The 27,117-nt window shown below is 49.4% G+C and overlaps 1 protein-coding gene across 1 annotated transcript in view; it reads left to right on the top strand.

Moving 5' to 3' along the window:
* Nucleotides 1–27,117, top strand: part of LOC122367673 — a 103,245-nt gene that overhangs the window by 61,214 nt on the left and 14,914 nt on the right. The window contains exon 4 of the mRNA XM_043341004.1: nt 3,797–3,966. Within this exon, the coding sequence (XP_043196939.1) occupies nt 3,797–3,966 (170 nt within the window). The remainder of the gene's footprint in view (nt 1–3,796; nt 3,967–27,117) is intronic.

The raw sequence follows: 27,117 nt of genomic DNA, 5'->3' as shown, positions 1-27,117 counted from the left end.
GGCGGTTCCGAAAGACGGAAAAGAGGTACGGCCTGCTGGTGACGTGTCTGGCCACGCGAGCCATTCATCTGGAAGTGTCCAACAGCCTGGATACTGACAGCTTCCTGATGGCCTTCCGACGGTTCTTGGCACGCCGAGGTCGTCCAAAGAAGGTTTTCTCCGACAACGGAACAAACCTGAAAAGCGGGGAACGTGAACTCCGAGAGGCACTAACACAGTGGAACCAGCAGAGGATCTCTGACGAGCTGAGCCAGCAGCAGATCGAATGGTGTTTCAACCCACCAGCCGCGAGCCACATGGGCGGCATATGGGAAAGAATGATCGGCGCAGTCAAGAGAGCGCTATTAGTCGTGCTCGGCGGCGAGGTGACAACAGACGAGGTGCTGTCAACTGTCTTCTGCGAAATAGAGAGCATGATCAACAGTAGACCGCTGACACACGTCACAGACGATGTGAGAGACCTGACAGCTCTCACACCGAACCATTATCTCCTGGGGAGGGGAAGCCGTTGTCTTCCCCTGGAGTCTTCAGCAGCCAGGATCTGCACTCCAAAAAAAGATGGAGGTACGTTCAAGCACTGACGGACCATCTCTGGCGAAGATGGAAAAGGGAGTACCTCCATACCCTGATCCACAGGAGAAAATGGCAAGCTGACCAACGGAACCTAGCAGTCGGCGACGTGGTGCTGCTAGCAGAATATGACACGCCCCGAGGTCACTGGCCGCTGGCGCGCGTGCTGCAAGTGTTCCCGGAGCCTGACGGCCGAGTCCGCGCCGTACAGCTCAAGACGGCGGCGGGTGGTACGTATACCCGGCCTGCCACGAAGGTGGCGCTTCTGGAACTTGCCCCATCGCCTCCTCAGCCATCTCATTAGCCGACCGAACGCAAGCAAGAAATGATGCTGGCTTACTGTGGACTGTCGAGCCCACGCCCCCGAACCAGTTAAAGTAAGGAAGGCTGTTGTGCGTGTACGTGCTTACCGACGCACTCACTATTCATCCGTGTTTTGCTTTGTGAATATGAGTCTCGTAACTCGCGCATAACGGCCGTTCGTGTTTGGTAGTTTATTCGATTTAGGCGTGTAAATCGTACTTGTTTGTACATCTTTGTCGGTGATCGTGTCATTTTGTGTTCTCCCTGTGGTCAAACACGGGGGTGGAGTGATGTCACCGACGAAAGTGTTCGGGCCAACCCGCGCTACCGCTGTGCCGCCGTGATAGCCGGCCGGCCGCCGTGCCACCGCGGCGCCGCCGCCGCTCGCTGCAGCCGTTCCGCCGCCGCACCGCCGTCACCCCGTCCAGACTCAGGATGAGTTGTGAGGCATTGTGCAGGGCGGGGCCGCGAGCAGACGCGGCCGGCGGTCGGTACGCGTGCCACCGACGCTGCCGAGACGCAGCAGCGCCGCGGTCGCCACCGAGACCGAGATATAAATTAAAGACACGTCGTTTTAAGGCACGTAGGCCGCCAAGCTGGCGCCTTCAGCCACCTCCCCGCTGCAGTGCAAGTTCGCACTCGTTTTGCACACGTCTTAAGCATTGCGTATAAAATGTGGGTCACGTACGACCCCGGCAGAGTCTCACTTCGACCGTCGCGCTGTGCGCACGGACTGATCTGCCCCGCTCGACGCCTCGCCCGGCTGAGCGGGGACAGAGTACAGAAGCACGCGCGCAGACCGACTCTCCTGCGCGCAGCCGCGCCCGGCGGGGCAGTGTCAGTGCTTCAGATTGTACAGCGAATGTGAATGGTGCTCCGTGTCTGCGTGTTTCATCTACCGGTTTTCTTCACAACTGCTTCCGCTTCTTGCTTCGCGTATACTTCAATAAATCCTCTACGGGAAATCTTCACGTCTATCTACTACTGAAAATCGCCGAATATCAAAAACCCAGGAGCTCACATAGCAGGCGGGCGGGCTACGAATGTCGCACAAACTCACCGAATAAAATACAGTCCACATCCAACCAGAAAAGAACTCCGAACGACAGTTTGTCGGCGACATAAGCAATTAGTGCAACCCTAGCTGATAGCTACTAAGAGACACACTGCACTTTATTTCACCAAATCTGCACTAAACCTGCACCAGGTATGCACCAAATGTGTACCAGATGGCTGTCGTGAAAACGGCTATTGTACCTGTACAATGTACTGCAAGTTATGCATTTATAATTCATGCAGGGCTATCTTTAATGTTGATATATTTTGAATTGTCAATGTCCCGCATCTTTCCATTAATCAATGTCCCGAATACGTTGTCAAAAGGCAGCAAGTAACTATATGCCAGATAACATTTACATTTATTATCGTTCATGAATGATTGCATTGAGTTATGTACTGTATACCGCAATGGTTCTGGGAAGAGAAAATGCATCGTTGAACGTCAATTATTTCACTAACTAACATCTTTTTTTCAAGCATGAAACCCGTTACGTAATGAAACATGCGATAAGTTCGAGGCAGACTTATTGGCTGGGTGCACTTAGATGGACATTGGACAGCTGTCATTAACATGAGATTTGTGAGGGACTTTTGATGATGGACAGACGTTTTCTTTCAGAACATAGCTCTGATGGAAACTTACACGCAAAAATTACCGCACTTTTTTTTCTTTTGTGGTTTCTCTCTAGCTAGTAATGTATTCGGCCTTTCTCCACGGACATTTAAGTGCTACAACATAATCATATTCATGATAATATCATTTTGATTTGGTATTACGATCTGAGCCTTGCTTCTTTGACTCGACTATTACTTCATTTCAGACAGTTTCTTTCAAGCATGTTCTCCAGTGTTTAACTGTGGAAACCCTGTGGAGTGTGGACTTGCATGTTTCCTCATATGCTAAGCTCCATTCCGCACAATTTATGGATCTGCTGAAGCTTTCTTGTGTTGTCTGAACACTGAAGACGCTGAAATACGTGCCGTATTTTTCACCTACCTATCCATGTATACCCCACCAATCAATGTTATGTATGTACTTACGCCCTCTGGTAAGTAAATCCCGGTCTCTATCCTGGCTCTTGCGGTATCTGCCGGATGCGTTCCCGTCCAGCGCCGGCCGGCCGGACGTTAGCGATGTGTCCCCGCGGGGACGGCACGGCCCGGGTGTCAGGTGATGGATGGGTCGTGCCGACCGCTTCTGCACGCCACCACGGCGACCAGATGGACGTGTCACGGTTTGAGGCATCGGCACTGGCCGGAACACGATGATGAATCGCAGCCCAGTCGGAGCCAATCTGTGGCCAATACGGCAGGGGGCCAATATCTCTGTGGCCAATATCTGTATTTCTGCAGAGAATGTGTCGTAACGTTGCATGGTTGGTTAGATGGTAAATGTTTGTGTTGACAAATCCTGTCTACTGGGCCGTTTGGGATGGTAGGAAAGGGACCTTCTATTGTTGAGCTGTTCCCATGCGGGCTATACATTTACAATAGAGATGGAGGCGAAAATTCTTTACTGGGAGGGCTAAGCTAGACGAGAATACCTAGCGTCACGAAAATCAAAACTCAGGAGAATATATATCTTGCAACAAAAATCTAGCAACGATGAAAATTTTGAAAGATATATTTTGTCGTCGTTGCATGGTCAAAAATCATAGATATTGTTTTCTTTTTAATCAGTTTCGTATTCCTGGATCCACTCCGAATGCTGTGTAGCTTGTTGGAATGTCGGTTCAGGACAGTAAGCAGTAAGCACCTCACATACTGCTCGCTGACTCCCACCCACCAGGTCCCCGCTGACCTGACCAATCCGCTCACGGTCCCCACACCGCACTTATCTCTGACGGCGCCGCTCGGTCCGCAGATTCTGCTGGTCAACATCACGGCCATCAACGCGTTCACGCTGGTGTACCGGCGGCGGGCGCTGGACTTTGGCGTCGGCGACCGTCGCCTGCTGCTGTACGTGTACGGCGTGCCCTGCGTGCTGGCCGTCAGCCTGGCGGCCGCCGGTCAGCTCGGACCCAGCGGCGCCTTGTGAGTACCAATAACCGGCGCCATTCCGGCGCACTGGGCACGAATGGCCACCGGGGGCATTTGTTCCGTGACCCGCGCTGATCGAGTGGGTGTGGAAGGGCTGACGGAGAGGGAAGGAGGGGAGGGCACGGGCGCACTCTGCTGGTCGCCAGACGCCAGGAGACGGTCCGGTCGGGAACGACCTCCATTCACTCATACTCTCAGGGGTCTGCTGTTAGCCAGATGAGCTTCGCCGAAGACGGGCGATTTAATTAGAGAGTGTGGGCGGCCGCAGCCCTAGACAAGCTGTGCTCCACCCCCACGCGGTCCTGTTTTCTCCGAACGCGCTGAGATGTTCGGCGAACGGTTGCTGGGCCGGCGTCGGTGCCGTGAACTGTTAAGCTCACAGGGTGCATATCGGACGACTGCGTCAGTTTAAAGTAGTTTCAGTTGCCGGGCTGTTTTTGGAGTCCGAAAAGCTTTTAAAGGTATGAGGAAGGTTACTGAGCCTTCACGGTTTGCAGTAGGCGTCCTTGGTCAATTCTGGGCTAAAGCTTTACAAGTTAGACTGTTATGTGGATAAACGCCGTTAATTAAAACCACAATGCCCTCCAACTCATGATGAATGTATGCTAATTTTTGCATTTAAAACGTTATCATACCTAAAATTAGAGGGTTTCAGTTTCCAAATCGTTGCAGACGTCATGGTTATGGTCATATGACAATGCGGACCCGAACATCTCTTTTTTATTTTAACCCGCGCATGACTGGGGGGGGGGGCTCTACAGAGCCCACCCCCTCATGTTTTTCAGCAATATCTTCTAAACCGTTTAACAGATCAACACGAAACTTGCGGTACCCTCAGAGGCATGAATTTGACACCTTGTGTTAAAATTTCAACTTTCTAGCTACTATAGTTTAGCCGGAAATGACGTCAGAGTGACGTCATGTCGGCCGATTTTCATGCAAAATACTGAATTACGGCAAACGCTCTCAAGAGCTCAGTTTTAAAGCTAGATCCATTTTCTTTGCATGAGTGGACTACAAATACACGTAGCTATCGAACTGCTATCTCAAATTTTCGAAATTTTGAAAATTTTGAAAAACATATATTAACAATTACAAAAAATATATTTATGATTTTTTTCGGACAGTTTTTGACTTTTCCCAAAAACCGGAATATATGTGATAGAACACACACTGATGAACTACATTTGCAAGTTTTAGCCCAATATCTTCAAAAATAGCCAAGTTATTCGCAATATTGTCAAAATTTTACAACTTTATGTTTTTCGAATCCATTTTTCAGTACGTTTTTGACGTCGCACAGAAATATAAATGGCACCATCGTGTTTCTGAGCTCAAACTGCATCTGATAGGCACCTTTTTTGTTGAAAAATTTCATTTTCAAAATTTGACCTTTTCTGACCTGAAAATGACCTGACCTCCGGTAAATTCAGCTGTCAATGACCTCAAATGACACAGACGACACTATTTTCGAAATCTACGAGTAAAATGGGCCATAAAACATGCGTCACGTGACCGATATATAATATACAATTTTCGTGACCTAGGATGACCTGGCCTTGACCTTAAAAATTCGAAGTAAAAGTTCGGTACCCTCAGGGTATCTAAGGCATCCGTCAAGGAGTGCGTTAAGCAAAAATGAGCCTGATCGGACCGGCAGTCCGGCGGTCATAGCCTAAATTGTGAACTAACAAAAATGTCGATAACTTTTACTTTGACCTGACCTGTGACGTCATCGGTGACCTCGAGGTCAATAAAAATAGGTTTCGCTCGACAGTTTTTCCAGGGCTATCAGACGCCGTTTGAATTTTGACGATCGGCCCAGTAGTTTCGGAGATAGGAGGGGGGGCTCTGGAGAGCCCCCCCCCCCCCCCCCCAGTCACTCGCGTTATGGAAAATACCCCAGTCATGCGCAGGTTAATGCCACAACACAATCATCTAAAAATTCCACAACATTTTCAAGTGAGATATGTCAATTATTTTTACTCTAAATAATAATTATTTCTTATTTTGACACAATGTGGCTATGAGATACTTTCACGTTTTTAATCAAAATCTATAAACCTTTCTTCACTGACCTGAGAGAATATTGATTTTTATACATCGCCGCCTTTAACTCACTGTCACAAAATTCCGAATGTCATAAATATGCAGCTGAATTCTATTTTTAGCGTCAAGGTAGGTATCGCCTCAGGATTGTGAGCATGCCAGGCAAGCGTCATTATGAATGATTCATTCTCTGCCATAGCCATACAATGGAAACAATGCACTACAATGGACCTGAGTCCCATACATCAGATGTGTCCCACACCGTGAATGAAGTATAATGTCAGACGACTGGCCATACTGCATAGCTCGCTGACGATGCACTCTCTCCGTTCGATCCGAAACCAAACGGGAGCCTGGCGCCGCCACGATCCCCAGAAACAAACATTTATAATGAAGCCCCTGCTGACGCGAGCGGCGGGGGGAGGGCGGGAGGGAGTGAACTGGACCCAGTAACCTGTGCGGGAAACTTCGAGTAAGAGCGAGGTCTAAAACGATTGACTATTGGGATTTATAATGCAGCAAGGTAATTCGAAGGAAGTCGATACGGGGATGGTCAATCGTTGGACTGATTTTGAGCTGATTAATTTGGAGAAACTTGATGAAACAGCAATGAAACTGAAAGAGCTAGGGAACTGTCGCCAGCCCACTCAGCCCATGGTGGGCGCCTGTGCAATATGAGTACATATGTGCGTTGTCTTTCCACTACCTAATGCATTACATTGCGCTTTTTACCCTTACACTACAGACAACGTTATTTGTCTAGAAATAATGAATCATCGCGCCTCTCAGTATGCGACTGATCTTCATCGTCCGTGCCATCTAGCAAGTGGCGTGAGGCGTGCCTGCGGTGTATCAGAGTGATGTACGGGTAAGGCCATTGTGATACCGACTGCAGTGCCCATGTAGCCGTGTGTTGGTGTAGGCGCCGCCGGCCCCGTCGCTGGGCACTCGGCCAATTGGCGCCGCCAGTTGGGTGGCATGTTCGACCCCTCCTTCCCTGGACCTGGTGACGCCCACCTGGCAACGGCGGCACTTGGACAGCAGTGAGCCGTGTTACGCCGCCGCCCTCACGGCAGTGAGCCGTGTCGCACTGCTGCACGCACGGCTAACAGTTTTATCGGTGGGAACTGTGAACGGTCAGACGGCTGAAATGTTACGTATCTGAAAAAAAAACTTTGTGTATTTAATGCTATGAATCAAGACATATATGGCGAAAATACGTTTCACTCCTTTTATAAAATAAGCAAGTGTTCAAAGGGTAATTTTACTTATAAACACATCTCATGCAGGAAAAGCAAATGAGCAACGTTAATTAAAGATCAGCTTAGTCGATGTAGTTTAACAATTGTTTGTCACTAACCCATAGATGCTTGCTTCTTCCCACTAATATATCTTTACTTTTTATTCTGCTTAGTCGCTTGTGTGCACATGATTGATAAAAATATGGCTAACATGAGCGGTTTAGCTGTTATATTAGTGATGTCCAAATTGCGTTGTTTAAGCGCCTTCTGATTGAATCAAATCAATTTCCCGGTTCCAGAGTTATTTATTAAATCAATACCCGGCCGAAGGCTGGTTCCCGGCGGTCGCCTGACACGCTGCCATTACCGGTGGCGTCAATTGGTACCGCTCGGAGGTGCGTGCTCACCCACTCACCCGCCGGCCGCCGCGGGCCACGGCACGGCGGCGTGATCACTGAAGAACGTCCACTCGTGGAGCGCCTGTGTGCCCCAGCTGGTCACACCAAAGGACACTCACTCACGCAGGGCCTGCGTTCACACCATAAGACGCTCAGTGCCCACTCACATCAACGAATACACACACCAAAAAACACTCAGTCACACTAAAGGACAATCACTGACACTAAAGGACACTCACTCACACCGTATTAGGACACTCACTAACGCCATAGAGCACTCACTCATACAGCCTAGCGCTGTCTGCACCCAGCACCCAGCACTCAGCACCCCCACGATGTTCGGACTAGAGTTGCAAAGTTTCCCTACCGCACCACCGGCATGCCGGTAAATTTTCACTACCGCAGGTTTTTTCGTGGTATCTGGCATGTCTTGCCGGTAGCATGCCGGTATTTTTGATTTTGCACAAAAATAGAAAATATCAGCATATGGTTTAAACTTTGGGCACTAAGAGGCTATCAAATTATAATAACAGCAATATTAGCCACTGCAAAATACATTTTGTGGTAGAAGTTACATTGCTAAGGATAGGGATAACACATGGACCTCAGCGATTCACAGGTTTTGTTATAATTAGGATTGTCAAGAATCTACTGTGGTCAATAAATGGAAGAATACTTATTCATGCTGCAAAAGCTCGATCAATCAGTAAGTCTAATGGTATGTAATAGGTAAAATACAACAAAATAAATAAATGTTCATGACAACGTTCCCTAGAGGAAAAGGCAGAATCAAAACACCACAAAACACATTGTTTGGAAACTGGCCTTGAGTCCTGAGATGTGGTCTGAGATCAGAGCCTATTTTAAAGGAATTTGACTGGGGGGCAACCTGGAAAATTGTCTTTAATAATCCATTAACCCTCGCCCGTAGTGGTGTTTTTCCAGCTGCGAACGTATATGGGGGGGGGGGTCCGTTGCCCCTCCCCCTTGCCGTTTCGCCCCTGATCGAGCTAGAGCTTCGCGGAAAAAACTAGCATGTTGCCCGTCACGAGAGGAAGCAGATGATACCCAATTTTAAGGTCCTAGGTCATCGGTTCACCTTCCAGGTCAGGTCAATGACCCAAAAGTCGGAAAAATCGGGACCTGTTAGAGCGTCGTAAAGGGTGGCTGCTATGTTTGTTTTCGGGGTGCTGATCACGAATATCATGTTAGTTATGATCATAGATGATGTCTTCATGCATTTAGGCCAGGTCGGGTCATGTCAGGTCAGTTCAACCAGTAAGGGTTTTGTCGGGTATTCGTAGTAGGTGGCAACCGCGTCTGACAGCTTCGTAACATGTTACAAAGGCACCAAAACTACTTTGTAAACGGTCAAATGGTTGCTAAATTCGAATTCAGCTCCAAAAACTAGCCTAGAAACATATAAAACTCGAAAATGTGAACCGAGGTCATCAAAGGTAAATGACCTGACCTTCCGGTGACCTTGACACCCACCCTAATGCATGGGAGAAACATCATATCCCATGTTTGAACGTTTGCATTTGCAACCACGAAAAGACTGCAAACGCGCGGCTAATGCGAGGCGACATACGCCGAATCGCGATCCCGGCCAAACATGGTGCCATGGTGCTAGGCAGCCGGTGCATCTGAAAGAACTGTGGTGCCTTGCAACCACGAAAAGACTGCAAACGCGCGGCTAATGCGAGGCGACATACGCCGAATCGCGATCCCGGCCAAACATGGTGCCATGGTGCTAGGCAGCCGGTGCATCTGAAAGAACTGTGGTGCCCCTGATTGTATGATTGTATGATGTATTGATCACCAACAGGTAAAAACCCAATGACAGGTGAAGTCAGCTTCAGACAAGCCTGGAGTTCCAACGACAGGCCCGTGGTGCCCCTGACAGGCCCATGATGCCCTTGCGAGGCCGGTGGTCTCCCTGCTAGGCCGGTGGTGCCTCTGCTAGGCCGCTGGTGCCCCTGGGCCCTGACAGGACTGTGGTGCTCCTGACAAGCCTGGAGTGTCCCCGACAGGCACGTGGTGCCACTAACAGGCCCAAGGTGTCCCTGCGAGGCTGGTGGTGCCCCTGCCAGGCATGTGGTGTCCCTGCTAGGCCTCTGGTCCCCCTGACAGGCCTGTGGTGCCCCTGAAAGGACTGTGGTGTCCCTTGGGCCTGACAAGCCTGAGGTGCCCCCGACAGGCCCGTGGTGCCGCTGACAGGTCCGTGGTGCCCTTGCTAGGCCTGTGATGCCTCTGGCAGGCCTGTGGTGCCCCTGGCGGGCCTGTGGTGGTAAATACCCCTCAGACAGACCCAAGGTGGTGTCCCTGCGAGTCCGGTGGGGCCCCTAGCAGGTCTGTGGTGCCCCTGGCAGACCTATGGTGCTCTTGCTAGGCTGATGGTGCTCCTGACAGGCCTGTGGTGCCCCCGACAGGCCAGTGGTGCCCCTGACAGGCCCAAGGTGCCCCTGCGAGGTCGGTGGGGCCCCTGGCAGGTCTGTGGTGCCCCTGGCAGACCTATGGTGCTCTTGCTGGGTCGATGGTGCTCCCAACAGGCCTGTGGTGTCCCTGACAGGCGGGTGGTGCCCTTGGCAGGCCTGTGATGTCCCCGGGCCCCAAGAGGGCGGGGGTCATGACCCATATGACCCACCCTTGGATCCACCACTGGTCATTACTTGCAGGCGCGTAACCACGAGTCTGAAGTTACTGGGGACCACATGGAGGGCCACGAATATTTTTTCCGGATCAGCCTTCGCCCGAGTGTGTGGGGGGGGGAGGCGTTTTTGGCCACACCTGCCAGTTATTTGTTACGCGTGTAAAGAAAACCGCGGCGCATACCACTGCGAAACTTGGTATGGCTTATGATACCTCAATTTCGCATCGTGTTTGAAAATTTTGACCCCAAGTCACCTAAGGTCAGGTCACCAGGTCAGTAAAGTAACTATGCCTCTCAAAAACTTTGTGACTCTGTCATTCCTACAGTTTAAATCCCAGAAGTTTGAAACTCGAGCTTTTGCATGAGGATATCAGTATGAACAATTCGTATATCTCAAAGTTTTCACATCGGTGACCTAATGTCAGGTCAATTTTACGACCTCTCCATTATAATTCATTGGGAGAAAATTGTACTGCTCTTCTTTTGGCCGAAAACACATTCAAACACCGTGACACAGGTAAACATGACACACTGAACTGGAAAATTGCACCTGTGACCCCTCTATGCCCCTCAGCTCATCTCAGGTCATGAAACATCTCCAACAGTTTTTTTTTTTTGCCACAACTTAAGATAGAAACATGCTAGAGCGCTGCAAACGCCATGAACGTGTTCAGTTCAACATATACCAATCAAATGACTTGCAACATGACCTTTTCCGTGACCTGGACCAGGGGTCAAATTTTCAAGTTGACCTTTTCAGGTCAACTTATAGTTCATTCGATGCGTCTCGACGAGACAAACGCGATGCCGGTAAAATCAGCGTCATACAAGTTTGGGTTCCCAAAGTTATGATACAAAAACCTAATCCGCAAAAACGCCAGCCTGGAAGCTAAACCGTTGACCTTAGGTCATATCTGAGAACATTACTCAGAAAGGCCTTTGAAAAAGCTATCGAATGCGCTTTCCCGCAGCACTGCAGCTCTATTGGTTTCTGACTTATGAGCCGATTTGTGAAAAGTTGTCAAAATTGGGAACAAAAGTTCGTGAAAATTTTACATTTGGTGACCTCCAGTGACCTTAGCGATGACCTGATCAAAAATGGCATAGGTAATTCTGAAAGACACTGTAGCGAGCTATCTGTTGCATTTTACCGCGTCTTTCTAGCTTGCTTACTTTCCGAGATAATATGGTGTGGCAAAAAGCCCCCCCCCCCCCCACCACCACCACCACCACCACCACCACCACCACCACCATCACGAAGTTGGCTGAGAGGCCCACCCGGGCGCTGGCTAAACAAAACATCCATAGTTTTGTCTTCCGTTGAGTCGTTGACTACATATTACTCTTCACGTCGATTTAGAGACAATATTTCGCTATTTAAGCAAATTGAGGAAGTCGTCGGTTTTACTGGGGACGGTCCCCAGTAACCCAAAAGCTACTGGGGACCGGTCCCCAGTGTCCCCAGTGGTGGTTACGCGCCTGATTACTTGCAGATTGACTCATTTGACATCCATTGCAAAACAAGTCACAGTAGTATGTTTGTCACCCTATTCCTTTATGCCCATTTTTATAGTGGGCAAATCTCGACGACTGGGGGGGGGGCAATTCTGTTGAGTGAGGGGGCATTTGCCCCCCCCCCCCAGTTAACATGTTAAAATAGGCCCTGTCTGAGATACTCTACAAAGTATTTGACACTGAAAATCCAGCTGAAAAGGCAGGTATTAGGTAGCCCTGAGCCTGACTTTGGTCCCAAAAATGAAATGAAAATCAAATAAACTAAATCATTTTGTCTCATCTTTACAAGAAAACACAATATGCATACAAAATAAACAAAGTGGCGCAGAATAGTCCATAAACAGGGGAACCAAGGATTGACTTTTTAGATCTTCTCTCCCCTGATGGAAGGATGTAAGATGATGACGTAATATTTATTCGTATGCCTTTTTGGTTTAATTCCTGAAAGGGAATGCATTTTCTTGTAGTGAGCTAAACTCACAATATTGATTACATCAGAATTCAATATCGTTTTGGATCATTTACATCAACAACTCATTTATGAGGCAGTTTGCTACAGTTCAGAAACTTTTTTGCAGCAATTTAATCAGCTGGTTAAAAGTCTCTGTTATTATGGCGCATCTGTTTCGAAATCTTTGATAGTTGATAACCTTGTGTTTGGAGAGGAAGATTCTTCGAGAAAGCGGGTATTATATCGTTTTTATGCATATTATTTGGTGACTGTTCTCAGGACAAGTGAGTTTTTTAAATTTTTCAAATGATTCGTATCTTATTCATGAGCCAGCAAGCCATGGCGAAAAGGAAAAAAGGTGTTGATCTCGCTTCCTCAGGCACATGGCCGAATCTGTAGGTACTTTTTATGTTGTGGCCATCTAGATGTCAAAATTTGATTTTGGTTGGTAGGTTCCTGCAACATTTTAGGAGAATGTGGAATAGTAGAACACCTCTGAAATGTTAATGTGATTACTGCTAACTTGAACTGTCCAGTCTTCAGAAACAATTCAGTAATTTAAGTTATTTTTGTCATTGCTTTTTTATGCTTTTTTCTTACTGCTTTTTGTAGGCAATACCTCTTTGATTACACGTGATATTTTAACAGTTATAGACTGGAACTGAGTTTCAAAATTGTGGGTATTTGTGGGGCCAACTGAGCCAAAATCATCCTGTTCGTAGTTAGGTTGGACATTGGGTGGCTGCTGGGTAGGAACTGGGATGGGTACTGAAATTGCCAAAGTGTGGCATCTCTTGTAGGGGTAAGCTAGAATCAACATTGCAGTTTTTTTAGTATGCCGGTAATTTGGTGGTGTTTTTGCTTGGGTCGTGGTAGCATGCCGGTATCCCAGAAAATTTTTGTGGGGTGGGGCGGTGCTGTTAGCAGCCTTTGGGGGAAATTTTGCAACTCTAGTTCGGACACGGCCTTGACGGGCGGTCTGGCGTCGGTAGCAGGTAACGGAGCTCAGCGCTCCACGGACCCGAACCCTGCGGCACAGCATAGATTCAGGCGCTGAATACTAGTGACATCTAGCGGCAGGATTACAAGCACGCGCACACTGCAGTCCCGACGCCTCGCAGCTTCGTGGATTACCTCATCCTCCAGGCTGTGTATCAACTATCAGTGTATAAACGTAGAAACTTATTTGACTGAGCTAAGGGGTGATACCTTATCTGTTATATATTGCACGCGCGCGCGCTGCTGCCTAACCCGCGCCCTGTTGGTGTCTGTTCATAACGCGACCTGGGGAGGCTATTTTTTGTCCCCCCCCCTCGTATCTCCAGAACTGCTGAACGAATTCGCAAAATTCAAACGAGTTGTGATAGCCCTGTCAAATTTTTTTAAGAAACTCTAATTTTATTGACCTCGAGGTCACCGATGACGTCACAGGTGAGGTCAAAGATAAGATGTCTAAACGTTCACGGGTCTTCTAGGGAATGCGCTATAACATCGAGTAAAACATATTTTATCGAAGATCAGCGATAGGGTGTCAGTTGCATACCACATATGCTGCTAATAGAGGTCACTGATACCAGGTGTAACCGCGAGTGTCGCGGGCCGTATATTTTGGTTGCCTCGTCCTCCGTCGGCGAAAGGCATTAGCGGCGCGGTGGAGGCAAAGAGTTCGGCCGCGTGGCGGCGTCGCGAACGTTCCGCATTGTTTGGATGAATTGAAAGGCAGAAAGGCGCAAACGATGTAAGTTGGTTGAAATGATTAATTTTTGCTATGTGCTGTGCAATGAGTTAATGGCTGACTTCATCCTAAACGATTTAACGACTGTTTCATACGATTTTCTGTTCGTTTCAGAATTTACGGCATAATACAGCTATGTCACAGAATCGCATTATTAGATGGCTGTAACAGTAAATTATCGTAGTCTAGCCACGAATAGCAAATTTCATATGATCTGTATTGATCGGGTTACCATGACCTCCTGAATTGCGGACTTGACCTGTACTAACACAACCTACATCAACTGATTTTACCTGACCAATTCTACGCAACTCCGAATTGTCACCTGTAGTTGTAGATGTATGATATTGTCTCCTCTGTCACCTTGTGTAGACATTGATTGTTTTCCTGTGGCTGAATTTCATTACCTGAATTCCCTGGTCATCCTCACTCCATGATGGCTGAGCATCGAAATGCAGATGATGTGACAGATGGCGTGAGAAGTCGTAAGACAACAGAGAAGGGAGCTCAGTATCAACTCGGTGTAAAACAAAAGGTGTACAAGAGAGCATTGAGTGCAGTAAGGTCCAGTGGTCAGAGGCTGATTGAAGTTATGTCTGCAAACGAAGGCATAGGATGTGTCAAAGCTGAGCTCGAGAACTGGCTGAAGCTGTGTCAGGAGCTGACGTCATCTGATCATGAGTTAAGGTCCCTGCTTCCAGATGATGAGATTGATTACCACGTGAGTAGGCATTTGAGTCAGCTTGATGACAATGATGCCATGAAGGCAAAGGTGTTGAAGTATCTTGCGGACATCAAGCCCGAAGAAATGCCTGCTGATGGTGTTGAACCTCAAGATAGTGCCTCAAACCTCTTTGTGACGTCAAGAACTGCTCTGTCTAGAGTCAGTCAACATTCAGATGGGGGAAGCTCGACGTTGAGCTCCGCCAAGCTGAAGGAGAGACAAAAGCAAGCAGAACTGGCAGCAAGAGCAGCTGTTATCAAGAAAAGCCAAGAAATGAACAAGAGGAAACTGGAACTGCAGTGTGAGGAGGAAGACATGAAGTTGATGACAGAGTTTGCTGTCAGCCAAGCAAGGGAAAGAGCCATTGATGATTTTGAAAGAGATATGAATGACACCACCAGAAACCAAGATGCATTCCAAGCAACGACAGCAAGACGCATGTCCCAGTTGATGCTGGACCTGCCACCCCAAGATGCTGCCCCAAGAACCCGAGTCCCACAGACAAGTCAGCAGCAAAGGCCAGCGTCAAATGTCCATGCTCCACAGACAAGTGAACAGGAGCAGAGCATGGATGTTATCCAGGGCCTTGTAAATCTGTTGCAGCGTGAAGTAAAGCAGAGCCACCTTCCTGCTCTGGAACCGGACGTGTTCTATGGTGATGTGGCAAAGTTTGAGTTGTGGCTCAAGTCATTCGAAACATACATAGAAGCCAAGACCAGCTCTCCAATCGAAAGACTGCATTACCTGGGTAAATACACTGAAGGTGAAGCGAAGGCGGCAATTCTTGGATTCATCCAGCTGCGGACAGAAGATGCTTACCAAGAGGCAAAGAACAGACTCAATGACAGATATGGAAACGAGTTTGTACGAGCAGCTGCATACAAACGACGGATCCGAAACTGGCCAAATATCAAGAGTGGAGATGGCAAGGCTCTGAGAGAGTTTGCAGACTTTCTTCAGCAGTGTGATGCCTTGTCAAGGACGTCTGGGCACTTGAAGGTGTTGGACGACCAGCATGAAAACAGCTACATGTTGAAGAAGCTGCCCAAACATGTGGTTGATCGTTGGAGAAGATATGTGGATCAGCGACTGTATGAGCCACAAGAAGGTGAGCCAGCAGAATATCCTTTATTCAAGGAATTCGTGAAGTTCCTGGCGAAGGAAGCGAGAGTGGCCTGTGGTCCCGTCGAAGACTCTGCCAACAAAGAAGAGAAGGATGTGCGCAGAGACAGGAGAGTTGTAAGAGCGCTTCAGACGACTGCTGCACCAGCCTCAAAGAGGGACAGCCACAGTGTTGTCAGACCAGGGTGTGTGGTGTGCTCTGACCGCTCAGGTGTTTCAGTTGCTGCCGCTCACCCAGTGGCAGAGTGTGAACAGTTTACCAAGATGACCCTTGAAGAGAAGCAGGCTGCAGTGATGAAGTATGGACTCTGCAGAGGATGCTTGAGGCGTGGACATGTCTGGCGGTCCTGCCAAAGGAAGATGAAGTGTGAAACCTGTGGAAAAGGTCACCCCACTGCCCTTCATGATGACAAGTTTCCTGTTGCAGCACAGAGCAGGGCAATCAGCGAAACTCGGAGGGACCTCATTCAGCGCGGAGATGCTGAGACTCAGAGGAGGAGCAGTCGGCCTGAAGGAGCAGCGGACCAGCTCCAAGCTACATCCCTGCGTGTGATGTCCGGAGTTGGAGATAAGAGACCAGGCTGCGTCCACTCAATGATCCTGCCTGTGTTCGTTCGTCACAGGGAGCACCCTGATGTCAAGGTTCTAACCTATGCTGTCCTTGACCCACAGTCTGACGCGTGCTTTGTGACAGGCGGCACTTGCGAGGCTCTCCAGATCCAGGGTCAGCCAGTCTCCCTGGAGCTGAAGACAGTCACGGGCCAGTCAGTTGTGTCCAGCTCAGTCGTTGATGACCTGGTGATTGAGCCTGTGCAGGGAGGTGACAGCATCGTCCTTCCTCAGTGCTATTCGCGTGAGGTGATTCCAGCAGAGCGTTCGTGCATCCCCAGAAGAGAGTCTGCCAGGAAGTGGTCTCACCTGGCGCCGATCGCAGATGAGATACCGCTGTACTACCCTGCAGCTGGAATCGGCCTTCTCGTCGGGATGAACTGCCCAAAAGCCGTGAAGCCCAGAGACGTCATCACAGGTGACGACAACGACCCGTGGGCTGTAAGGACCGTACTGGGATGGGGCATCGTGGGCCCTGTCTGTGACAGCGAGAACATCAATTCTGGATGCCAGTACATCGACGCAGGAAAAGGAACCCGCAGGCTGTGTCACTTCGCATTCAGGACTACAGCTCATGAGATGACTCCTCAGCAGCTTCACGAGATGTTTGAACAGGACTTTGTGGAGACAAGAGAGGAGAAACCACAGTCAGTTGAAGACAGGATGTTCCTGAAGATGATGTCCGAAGAGATCCATCAGAAAGAAGACGGGCACTACGAGATGCCGCTTCCGCTGAAGGGAGACGTCAGACTGCCGAACAACAGAGCTGCAGCAGTGCAGCGCCTCAAAGGACTCCGCTCGTAGCTAGTACGAAATGATGCATTCCGGCGTGACTACACAACGTTCATGGAAGCCACGATCGCCAATGGTCACGCTGAGAAGGTCCCAACAGATGAACAGCAGCTCAGCAATGGCAGGGTATGGTATTTGCCCCACCACGGCATATACCACCCGAAGAAGCCGGACAAAATCCGTGTCGTTTTTGACTGTAGCACCGAATTTGGTGGAGAGGTGCTGAACAGTCATCTATTGCAAGGACCCGACATGACGAACAGCCTCGCCGGAATCCTCTGTCGTTTTCGGATGAAACCGATCGCTCTTACATGTGATATCAGAGGCATGTTCAATCAGGTGGGGGTCAACAGAACCGATCGTAACTTCCTGAGGTTCCTCTGGTGGGAAAACGGTGACGTGCATCAGGAGCCCGAGGAGTACCGAATGACGACACATTTGTTCGGCGCAAGATCTTCACCAGCATGTGCTATGTTCGCCCTCAGAACAGCAGCCGACAGCTACGCAGATGAAAGTGGAAAAGAAGCTGCCGACTTCGTAAGAAGAAACTTTTACATCGACGACGGTCTCACGTCCGTAGATGACGAAGACACAGCTGTGCGCCTCATCGACGCGACTCGCCAGTTGTGTAAGCAGGGTGGATTTGAACTCCACAAGCTGTCGTCTAACAGTGTTGAAGTCCTGAAATCTGTGCCGCCAGAGAGCCGCTGCTCTACTACGCAGAGTCTGGAAGCCGGAGCGGGCAGGCTGCCCATCCAGCGAGCTCTTGGCATAGAGTGGGACACAGAAAACGACGTACTTCAGTTCAGTGTGAAGCCCAACGATAAACCACCAACTAGAAGGGGGATGCTGTCTGTGGTTAGCTCCATATTTGACCCCCTCGGCTTCATCTCTCCATTTATTCTGAGAGGCAAGCAGATTCTAAAGGAGTTGTGCCGTGATGGTCTCGGCTGGGACGACCCAGTCCCAGAGACTGTGCTGCTGCGCTGGAATGAATGGATGTCAGAGCTGGAGACCCTGTCAACCCTGAAAATTCGAAGATGTTACACACCGATGGACTTCGGAGCCTTGCAACAAGTGGAACTGCACCACTTCTCCGATGCCAGCACGCACGGATACGGTCAGTGCAGTTACCTCCGCCTCATAGACGACCAGAACAGAGTCAGCTGTAGACTTGTGATGAGTAAGGCCAGGGTGACTCCTTCCAAACCCGTTACAGTCCCTCGCCTCGAGCTCACCGCAGCACTGATTTCCGTTCAAGTGAGCAGCTTCCTTCAGAAAGAACTTGACCTCGGCAGTGTCGCCGAATTCTTCTGGTCCGACAGCAAGGTGGCCATCGGCTACATCTCCAACGAGGCCAGACGCTTCCACGTGTTTGTGGGAAACCGAGTCCAACAGATTAGGGATCGTACAGAGCCCCGTCAATGGCGGTATGTCGAGTCCAAGATGAATCCAGCTGATCTCGCCTCAAGAGGCACGAGCGCCGCCGAGCTCAGAGACAGCACCTTGTGGTGGTCCGGACCACCATTCCTGAACAGTGTGAACCCACTGCCGGATCAGAAGGTGAGCCCAACTGTGGACCAGAGTGACCCTGAGGTGAAGCACACCATTCGACCAGTCGTTACGTTTCAGACTGCTGCATCAGAGACACGTCCCCGTGCCACCGTGACCGAGAGACTTCAGCGTTTCTCGACCTGGCACCGGGCCAAGAGAGCTGTTGCGCTATGTCTGAGGTACATGGACGTGCTGCAGGGACGGCGCCACTCAGTTGGACAACCACTGACGGTTGAAGACCTGCAAAGAGCAGAGACAGCGATGATAAGGGCTACGCAAGCTGAAGCGTTCCCAGAAGAGCTGAAAGTGTTGAAGAAGATGAAGGAGACTGATGAAGTGAAGATGAGTGTCAAGAAGACCAGCAGGCTCGTGAGGTTGGATCCTTTCCTTGGAGCCGATGGATTGATTCATGTAGGCGGCAGGATCCGGAGGGCAGAACTACCAGTGACTGAGCTGCACCCAGTCATCCTCCCGCGAGCAAGTCACGTCACACGCTTACTTGTCGACCACTGCCACCAGAGAACCCGCCACGCTGGCCGCGGGATGACCCTAGCGGAGATCCGCTCTGCAGGGTTCTGGGTAGTTGGAGCCAGAGGTGTAGTCTCGCGCCACATCCTGGCCTGTGTGACCTGCAAGAAGATCCGTGGATCTCCAGTGGAGCAGAAGATGGCTGACCTGCCGGAAGACCGCCTGAGCCCTGCCGAGCCGTTCACGCACAGTGCAGTGGACCTGTTCGGCCCGTTTTACATCAAGGAACGGCGGAGCGAGCTCAAACGATGGGGAGTTCTGTTCACTTGCATGGCATCAAGGGCTGTGCATATTGAGACGGCCAATTCCCTCACGACAGACTCCTTCTTGAATGCTTTCAGGAGGTTTGTCGGTAGACGCGGCCCAGTGAGAACGCTACGCTGCGACAGGGGCACAAATTTCGTCGGCGGGAAGAACGCGATGGAAGAAGCTTTGAAAGAAATGGACCAAGAGAAAGTTCAAAGGGAGCTCCTGAAAGAGAACTGTGATCTCGTCGAGATGAAGATGAATGTGCCGTGCGCCAGCCACATGGGCGGCACGTGGGAGCGGATGATTCGCTCCGCAAGAGCTGCACTCAGCGCTGTACTGATCAGCCACGCCGGTCAGCTCGACGACGAGACGCTGAGAACAGTGATGGTGGAGGCTGAAGCAATCATGAACAGCCGTCCCATATCCTCTCCCGACATGACCCAAACTGACCTAGTAGAACCGCTAACACCTAACCAAATACTAACTCAAAAGACTAGACGAGTACTGCCCCTCCCTGGTAGATTCCAGTCAGCAGATGCTTACTCTCGCCAGCGCTGGCGTAGAGTCCAGCTAGTAGCAGACCGCTTCTGGTCAAGATGGAGGACGGAGCTCTTGTCTTCACTCCAAGAGCGCCGACGATGGAGGTCGGCGAGGCCCAACGTTCAACCGGGCGACGTCGTGCTCCTGATGGAGGAATCTCCGAGAGGCAGCTGGCCTCTGGGCCGGATCGTCGAGGCCGTGCCCAGCCGTGACGGCCTGGTGAGGAAGGTGAAGGTTCGCTCCGGAGGCCGGGACCTGGAGCGGCCTGTGCACGGCATCGTCAGCCTGACGCGCTGAGCGGCGTGGCCGCTGAGCGGCATGGCCGGCGCGGCAGAGACCGGGACCTGACCGTGGCGACTCTCAGCCCGGGCGCCGAGCGGGGTGAGATGTGATACAGACTCGGTGAATGGAGGACTCGAGCGGCGGATGTGGCCGTGCGATGACGGTCCAGGGTGGTGTCTCCATCTGCGGGTGGCCGTCGCTATCCGACATCTGACTGATCGGAGCCAGTGTGTGTACCTATTCACCGGCAGGGAGTTGTGTCAGCCGAGACACGCACTCTGACGATTGGACTGTGGTGTTATGAGGAGCCACGCGCTGTGAGAACGCATTCCTAAGTGTTACGAGGAGCCACTCGTGTTGTGAAAGGTGCATTTTGAGTGTCATGGGGAGTCACACGTGCCGTGAGAAGTGCTCACCTAAGCGTTATGAGAAGTCATGAGTCATGCGCAGTCATATGCGTGGCGATAAGTGTGTGGGAGATGCTAGAGAAGTAAATTTTGTTTACCAAATTTAGAGGAGCCATGTAACCGCGAGTGTCGCGGGCCGTATATTTTGGTTGCCTCGTCCTCCGTCGGCGAAAGGCATTAGCGGCGCGGTGGAGGCAAAGAGTTCGGCCGCGTGGCGGCGTCGCGAACGTTCCGCATTGTTTGGATGAATTGAAAGGCAGAAAGGCGCAAACGATGTAAGTTGGTTGAAATGATTAATTTTTGCTATGTGCTGTGCAATGAGTTAATGGCTGACTTCATCCTAAACGATTTAACGACTGTTTCATACGATTTTCTGTTCGTTTCAGAATTTACGGCATAATACAGCTATGTCACAGAATCGCATTATTAGATGGCTGTAACACCAGGTCAGGTCACAGGTCAGGTCACCAAGGGTCAGCACATGAACCCAATTTTACTTGGGCTGTGCAAGACATGTTTTATGGCCAATTTTTGCATTTCTTTCTCAGTGCTGTTGGTTATTAAACCATCAGGAACGGTTTAGGTCACTTCCTGGTGGAGATCATGTCAATGTCAGGTCAAAAAAAGATCTAATTTCCAAGTTGGTATTTTTGCATTAAAATAGGCATCGATTCGATGCAGCTCGTCACGGGGAGTCTACAGAGTGTCCCAGAATTACCCGAACATTGTTGATTAGCGTATAAAATAAGGCAAACATGATTGCGCCTTTTCTTTTTATCGTCCTATATAGTCAACTATGGGTAGCTATGAAATAGCACATGCAATAGAAACGCTGGTTACAAGATTATCCGACAATGATGGAAAATGCCAGCCACTGCTGGTCTCAGTTGTTTTACGGGTCTCCCGAAACTGCTTGTAGGCCTGTTTTCTTTGACCTCTTGCCGGAGGATAATACGATCATATATGATAAACCTAGCATCAAAGTGTTCCCAGGCCATAAGGCATTATCCCCCAAAACAAAATTTCTGCCTACACCACTTTTGCCGCGTTTTTTTACATCTGAAGTGGGGAAGCTCCATGCCTGAACATGGTGCGACCTTTGGCTTCCAACAGATTTGGTTTCCAAAACAAACCCGTTCATGGCCATTTGGCTCACCGCATCCAGTTTTTGTAATGCTAGAATATTACCGCAGTAGTACTCTATGCTAACGGTTGTCTTTGGGCCATCATATCAAGCCGAATGAGTTCACTATGGCTCAAAGTGTCTCACAATTTGATTTTCGATGGGTTCCTGGCCGTCCCCGCCTTTAGGGCGTTGTAGCCATCTGACGTTCACACACGCCTTTTTTCGGGCGGTTCAAATGACAGAATACCTTCGTTAGACCACAAAGTGTGCTTCAATATACTTTTGTGTTGTATATGTTGTTTTCTACCCGCCACTTGGGTTTTGTTTTCTTCAGTCAGAGCTGAGGCAATGAAATCAGAATTCATGTCTTTCTCCTTTGAGGACGGGCAAAGCTTATGGTCTCTTTTCAGAAAGCCAGCATAGTGGTCTATGAGCCAGCGTATTCACTTTTTGGCTGCTCCAAAATATTATTTTGCCCTTCTCATTGTTTGCCATTGCCAGTTATCTTAATTGTGGTCGTGTTTTGTTCTGAATTCTGATTACTCATACACAAGCAGAATACTTAACAACAGCAGTTGTTCAACAACGCCTTGATGGCTAGGCGTGATGACATCTCCTGCCACTCAAACAAACATCATATTGGACCATGCTGACAGCGTTGGCATGCCGGTCATGCGGACATTGTTTGCGGGCCTGTGTCGCCACCGCCGAGCTGGCATCCGCGCGCCTTGGAGCGGAGGTGACACTCGACCCCATCTGATCGATCCGACGTAGGTGGGGGGGGGGGGAGGGGGAGGGGCAGACAGAGCGGCACCGCCAGATGATGGCCCCCGACCGGAACCAGGAAGCCGGAAGCCGCCCTGACGGTAACGCTATAGCGGGATATTGAGGGAGCTCATGCCTCATGGGCATTGGTGTGTGTCATGACTGGCCAGAAGAAAACGTGCACCAAATTATTTCAACTTTTGGCTTTGCCCTTAATCAATACTAAAACTAAACTTCTAATTTTTTTTTCGAGTGTAATAAGATTTACACTTAACATGGCATAGAAGTAAGAAAAAGCCGCTGATTAGAAGTAGGTATATGATATCGGAACTTACATATCAAACAAGGAGCGATCGTGCATAAGATAAGAATATTACCGAACGCCCCACATAAGTAAACAGGTTGACCATTTTGTGATCGATACTCCTATTTCAAAATACCCTCACGTGCACCTGTTTTCTCACCTCTCCTGTGGTAATTTAATCAACAGTGGACATCAAGTTTGAGGCAGCTTTGTCTCTTTCTCTGGATTATGTCTTTTAGCCCAAAACGACTGAAAACACGGCGACTGATAATGACACGGCGTCTAATCGTCGTTGCGTCGTGTTATAATGCACTGTAATGGCTTTCCGATTATGAATACCTGAAAAGGATGCGAGTGACAAGTGGTCTTTAAACTCCACCTTCTTGGCCCTGTGACAGTACACCGACAGACTATTGTGTCGGTGCTCTGCTGTCTTCTGCATTTACAAATGGTTCTCTTTAGCCGTTTTCACGACGGAACTTTCGCAGAGGAACTTATTTGATACCTGAAAAGTACCTACTCTTTGAGGCCTTAACATCCCTCAAACTGAAATATTTTATGTTCAAAATAATTTTAGAAGTTTAAATCCGGGCATTCTTTGCCCTCAAATCACTTATTTATTTACAAACACAGCAATTTTCAGTTCTAGTAGCCCACCTTTCGACTATGAGGTATCAAATCAGCGTGGCAACTTGCTCCCTCTTTGCTCCCTCGGGTATCTAATTCCGGAATTCTTAAAAACAATGAAAGTATTTATCGAGTTCTCTTTTATACCTATTCAGTTATGTTTTAATGGTGATTAAAATATGGCAATTTTTTTAATTACATTTCACATAAGAAAAACACGCAAAACAATGAAACAAAAACAACTACGGTGGAAATAACCAATCAGCACCTCAGTAGGATATGACGTCATACAAGAATGGTGTTGAAGGCCGTTTGCAGTCCCGGCCGGTAGGTCACGTGACCGCCGGGAGCCTCGGGTCACGCGGCGGTCGGGAGTCGGACGCGGGACGTGGTCGCGGGTGGACGCGCGGGGCATCATGCTTTGCTTTGCTTGCTTTGTCAACTTAATATAACTTACGATCGCATACGTGTGAAACCCAAACACTGCTCAGTGCCCTTAGAAATTGAGTTTTGGAAAGCTCAAGTCCCTATAGCTCCTCAGGTCGGCAACAGTTGAAGCCTCATCTGGACTAGTGAAAAAGCGAGGGTAAGGAACCTTGTGTTGCTTTTTCTTTTACCGTTATAATTATCTCAAACCATCACAATTTTGAGTTGCCACATTGTCTGGTTCACTACATTCGTGTAAAACTTGGTGAAGGCTGGTGGCTCAAAGAAAGGTGAAGATATTTCTTTAAGTGCCTAATCCGTGAAATATCCCGGCTTTACAAATCTACATTTTTCATTTTTTCCACGATACATTTTTTTAAAATTGTTAAAATTTATTCAACATTTGTTAAAAGGGGCTTTGGTTTTGTGTAAACTAGATCATAAAGTTTACTATAGTTTAGTGCAAAACCTGGTGGCTGAAGAAAATAGTAATTTTGCTAAAATGATGTGCGGAAATTTGTTGCTTTCCAATTTCCAAATCAAATTACTCATACCTATATTTCATTCAAAATTAGGAGGCATTATTACTGTTTTTTCTTGCAACATGAACTGAGTTTGGGTACAGTGCTCCGGAAACGTTGTGGAACTTTAAGCTAGCTAGAGCAGTTTCCATAAAAATTGTTTAGATAGTTGACATGGCATGTTGACAACGGTTTTGCTGTTTCTAAAAAAGTGAAAAATATTTTCCTGCATTAAAAAGACAAGGCATGTTATTCTCATAAGCTATCGAATATGTGTGCGTGTGTGTGTTTTTTTTTAAGCTGTCAATTGTAACTTCAGTTACTTCACTTTAGAACATATTGCCCAGAATGCGTCACTGATCATGAGCTGGTATATCATATCATATGTAGCAAATACATAAATGGGAATAGTGTGTCATGAATTTTTGTGCATGCTTCTGGATCATCTGTAATTACATCAAAGGCTCGGCTCAAGAGTGTCCTGCCGACCAGCTTATGCCCAACCCTTTCTGTCCGCAGAACGTCTTCCGTCGCCTGCGACTCCCGCACGCCGTTTGCGCCCCGGCCGTCCGTACCGGTCTTCGCGCTGCGAGCCGCGCTGCTGGAGTTCGCGGCGGCGTCGTGGAGCTCCCATCGGGACAACGTGTGATGCCTGCGTCGAGCTTATAAGCCGTGAGCTTCGATTGGCGGCTCACGCGGTCACCAGCTGTATGTACAGCCTCGGCCCCGACGACCCCGCTAATGGCCGAGACCGGCATACCCCCTGCATGGGTCCGCTGTCCGGCGCAGCGCTGGCCGCCCGCATGTTACGTTTGGCTGTATCGCTGCCCAGCGGGAGCGCGCTCCACGCTGCGGTAGAGGTACACGTTGCGACCCGACTGAGGACCGCAACCGGATGGTGAGACGTCGGCCTCTGCGCCCTGGCCGGGGTAGGCGTGACCGACGTCACAGTGGAGGAACACCCAAACAAGACCAGCCCACCGTCGGAGCAGCATGGAAATATCATGTTCTGCCTGGACGTCGGACCCGGCGGCCGCAGAGCACCTGCACACGTGCGGAGAGGGGCGCTGGAGGCGCGGCTTCTGACATCCCGCGGCGCGGATGCTGGCAATACCTGACAACGGCGGCAATGGAGGCGGTTGGGAACAGCTGCAGCAATGGTGATGGCGGTGATGGCGACATGGCGGTTTGGGACTTCATCTCAGCGCGGCCGCCGCCCAGGCGCCGCTGCGCCCGGCTGCTCAGCCACCTACCGGATGGCGGGGTGGCCCTTACGGCCCTCACGCCCGTTCGGTCTGCGGCCACGTTCTGGGGTGGCGGTCGCGGGGTTAGCGGCGTTGGACTTCGTCCTTTATCCAGACTGCACCGTACCATCTGAACGGATGGATCTGCCAAGAAAGATGACATCCAAGGCGGCTATGAGGCGATCACAAAGCTTCAGCAAGAGCTTCTCCTTCATGGGGCCGGCCGGCCGTTAAAGGGACTATCCCACCTTTAACATGGGGTTTGAGTTGAGATAGCCAAGTTTGCGGCGAGGTTCAGAAACCATTATCTATCTAGGTTGCAACCCCCGCGGCCTCTTGGTGTTGAAGAAATTCGTTCCCTTCATTTGAAAATGGGCCTTGTACAAGGCCCTATCTTCAACATGGGCGACCGTTAGTGTGACGTCACCTCGTTTAGTCATTCTGATTTAAATGGGTTTGTTCGTTGAAAAATCGCTTAAAACTTGGTCTGAACTTTGTTGTGGTGCCTACAGAGTAAAAAGAATCAGCTTTATGACAGTAATGTGGCCTGGGGAAGGAGGTAATTTTGGGCTGTGACGTCACATATTTGAAAGTTTGTGTTTGGAATATGGGAAGCCTAAGATGTTTAATGAAAAATAAATGCCAGAACCGTGTTCCTGGTCATCCAATCTATAAAGTCGGGCACAATTTAACTGGTTTTAACAACATTTTAGGAGGTGGGATAGTCCCTTTAAGTCGCAACACCGGCTGCCGAGTGCCAACAGCTGCGTGCGCTGGCGCCGACGCGTTGTGGGCCGCGCTGCTGACGCTCAAGCTGCGATATCAACCATCTATGAATAAGTGGCAGCGGTGGCGGCTTGTCAGTTGTTAATGCCTTTGCAGACGTTGTGAATAGCCCGCGTTGGAATCGCATGGTTGGCAACACCACGCAAGCTAAAATGGGCTTCCTTGATGAACCTACTTTTTAAGCATTGTAGCCTTTGTAATTTTTGATGTTTTGCTGTAGGTATTATTTTCTACATATATACTATATAGGCACTCACGTGCTTTGAATCGCGCAATGCAATTGAACCATGGTAAAGACAATGATAAATGAACTGAGAGCTGACATGCCCCATGCTTTGTGTGTGTGTGTGTGTGTGTGTGTGTGTGTGTGTGTGTGTGTGTGTGTGTGTGTGTGTGTGTGTGTGTGTGTGTGTGTGTGTGTGTGTGTGTGTGTGTGTGTGTGTGTGTGTGTGTGTGTGTGTGTGTGTGTGTGTGTGTGTGTGTTTTTTTTTTTGGCG

Source organism: Amphibalanus amphitrite, unplaced genomic scaffold (genome assembly GCF_019059575.1).
Source record: "Amphibalanus amphitrite isolate SeventyFive unplaced genomic scaffold, NRLGWU_Aamphi_draft 000887F_arrow, whole genome shotgun sequence".
NCBI classification, from domain to species: Eukaryota; Metazoa; Arthropoda; class Thecostraca; order Balanomorpha; family Balanidae; genus Amphibalanus; species Amphibalanus amphitrite.
Note: the sequence above shows the minus strand (reverse complement) of the source record. Positions and strands in the feature narration are given on the sequence as shown.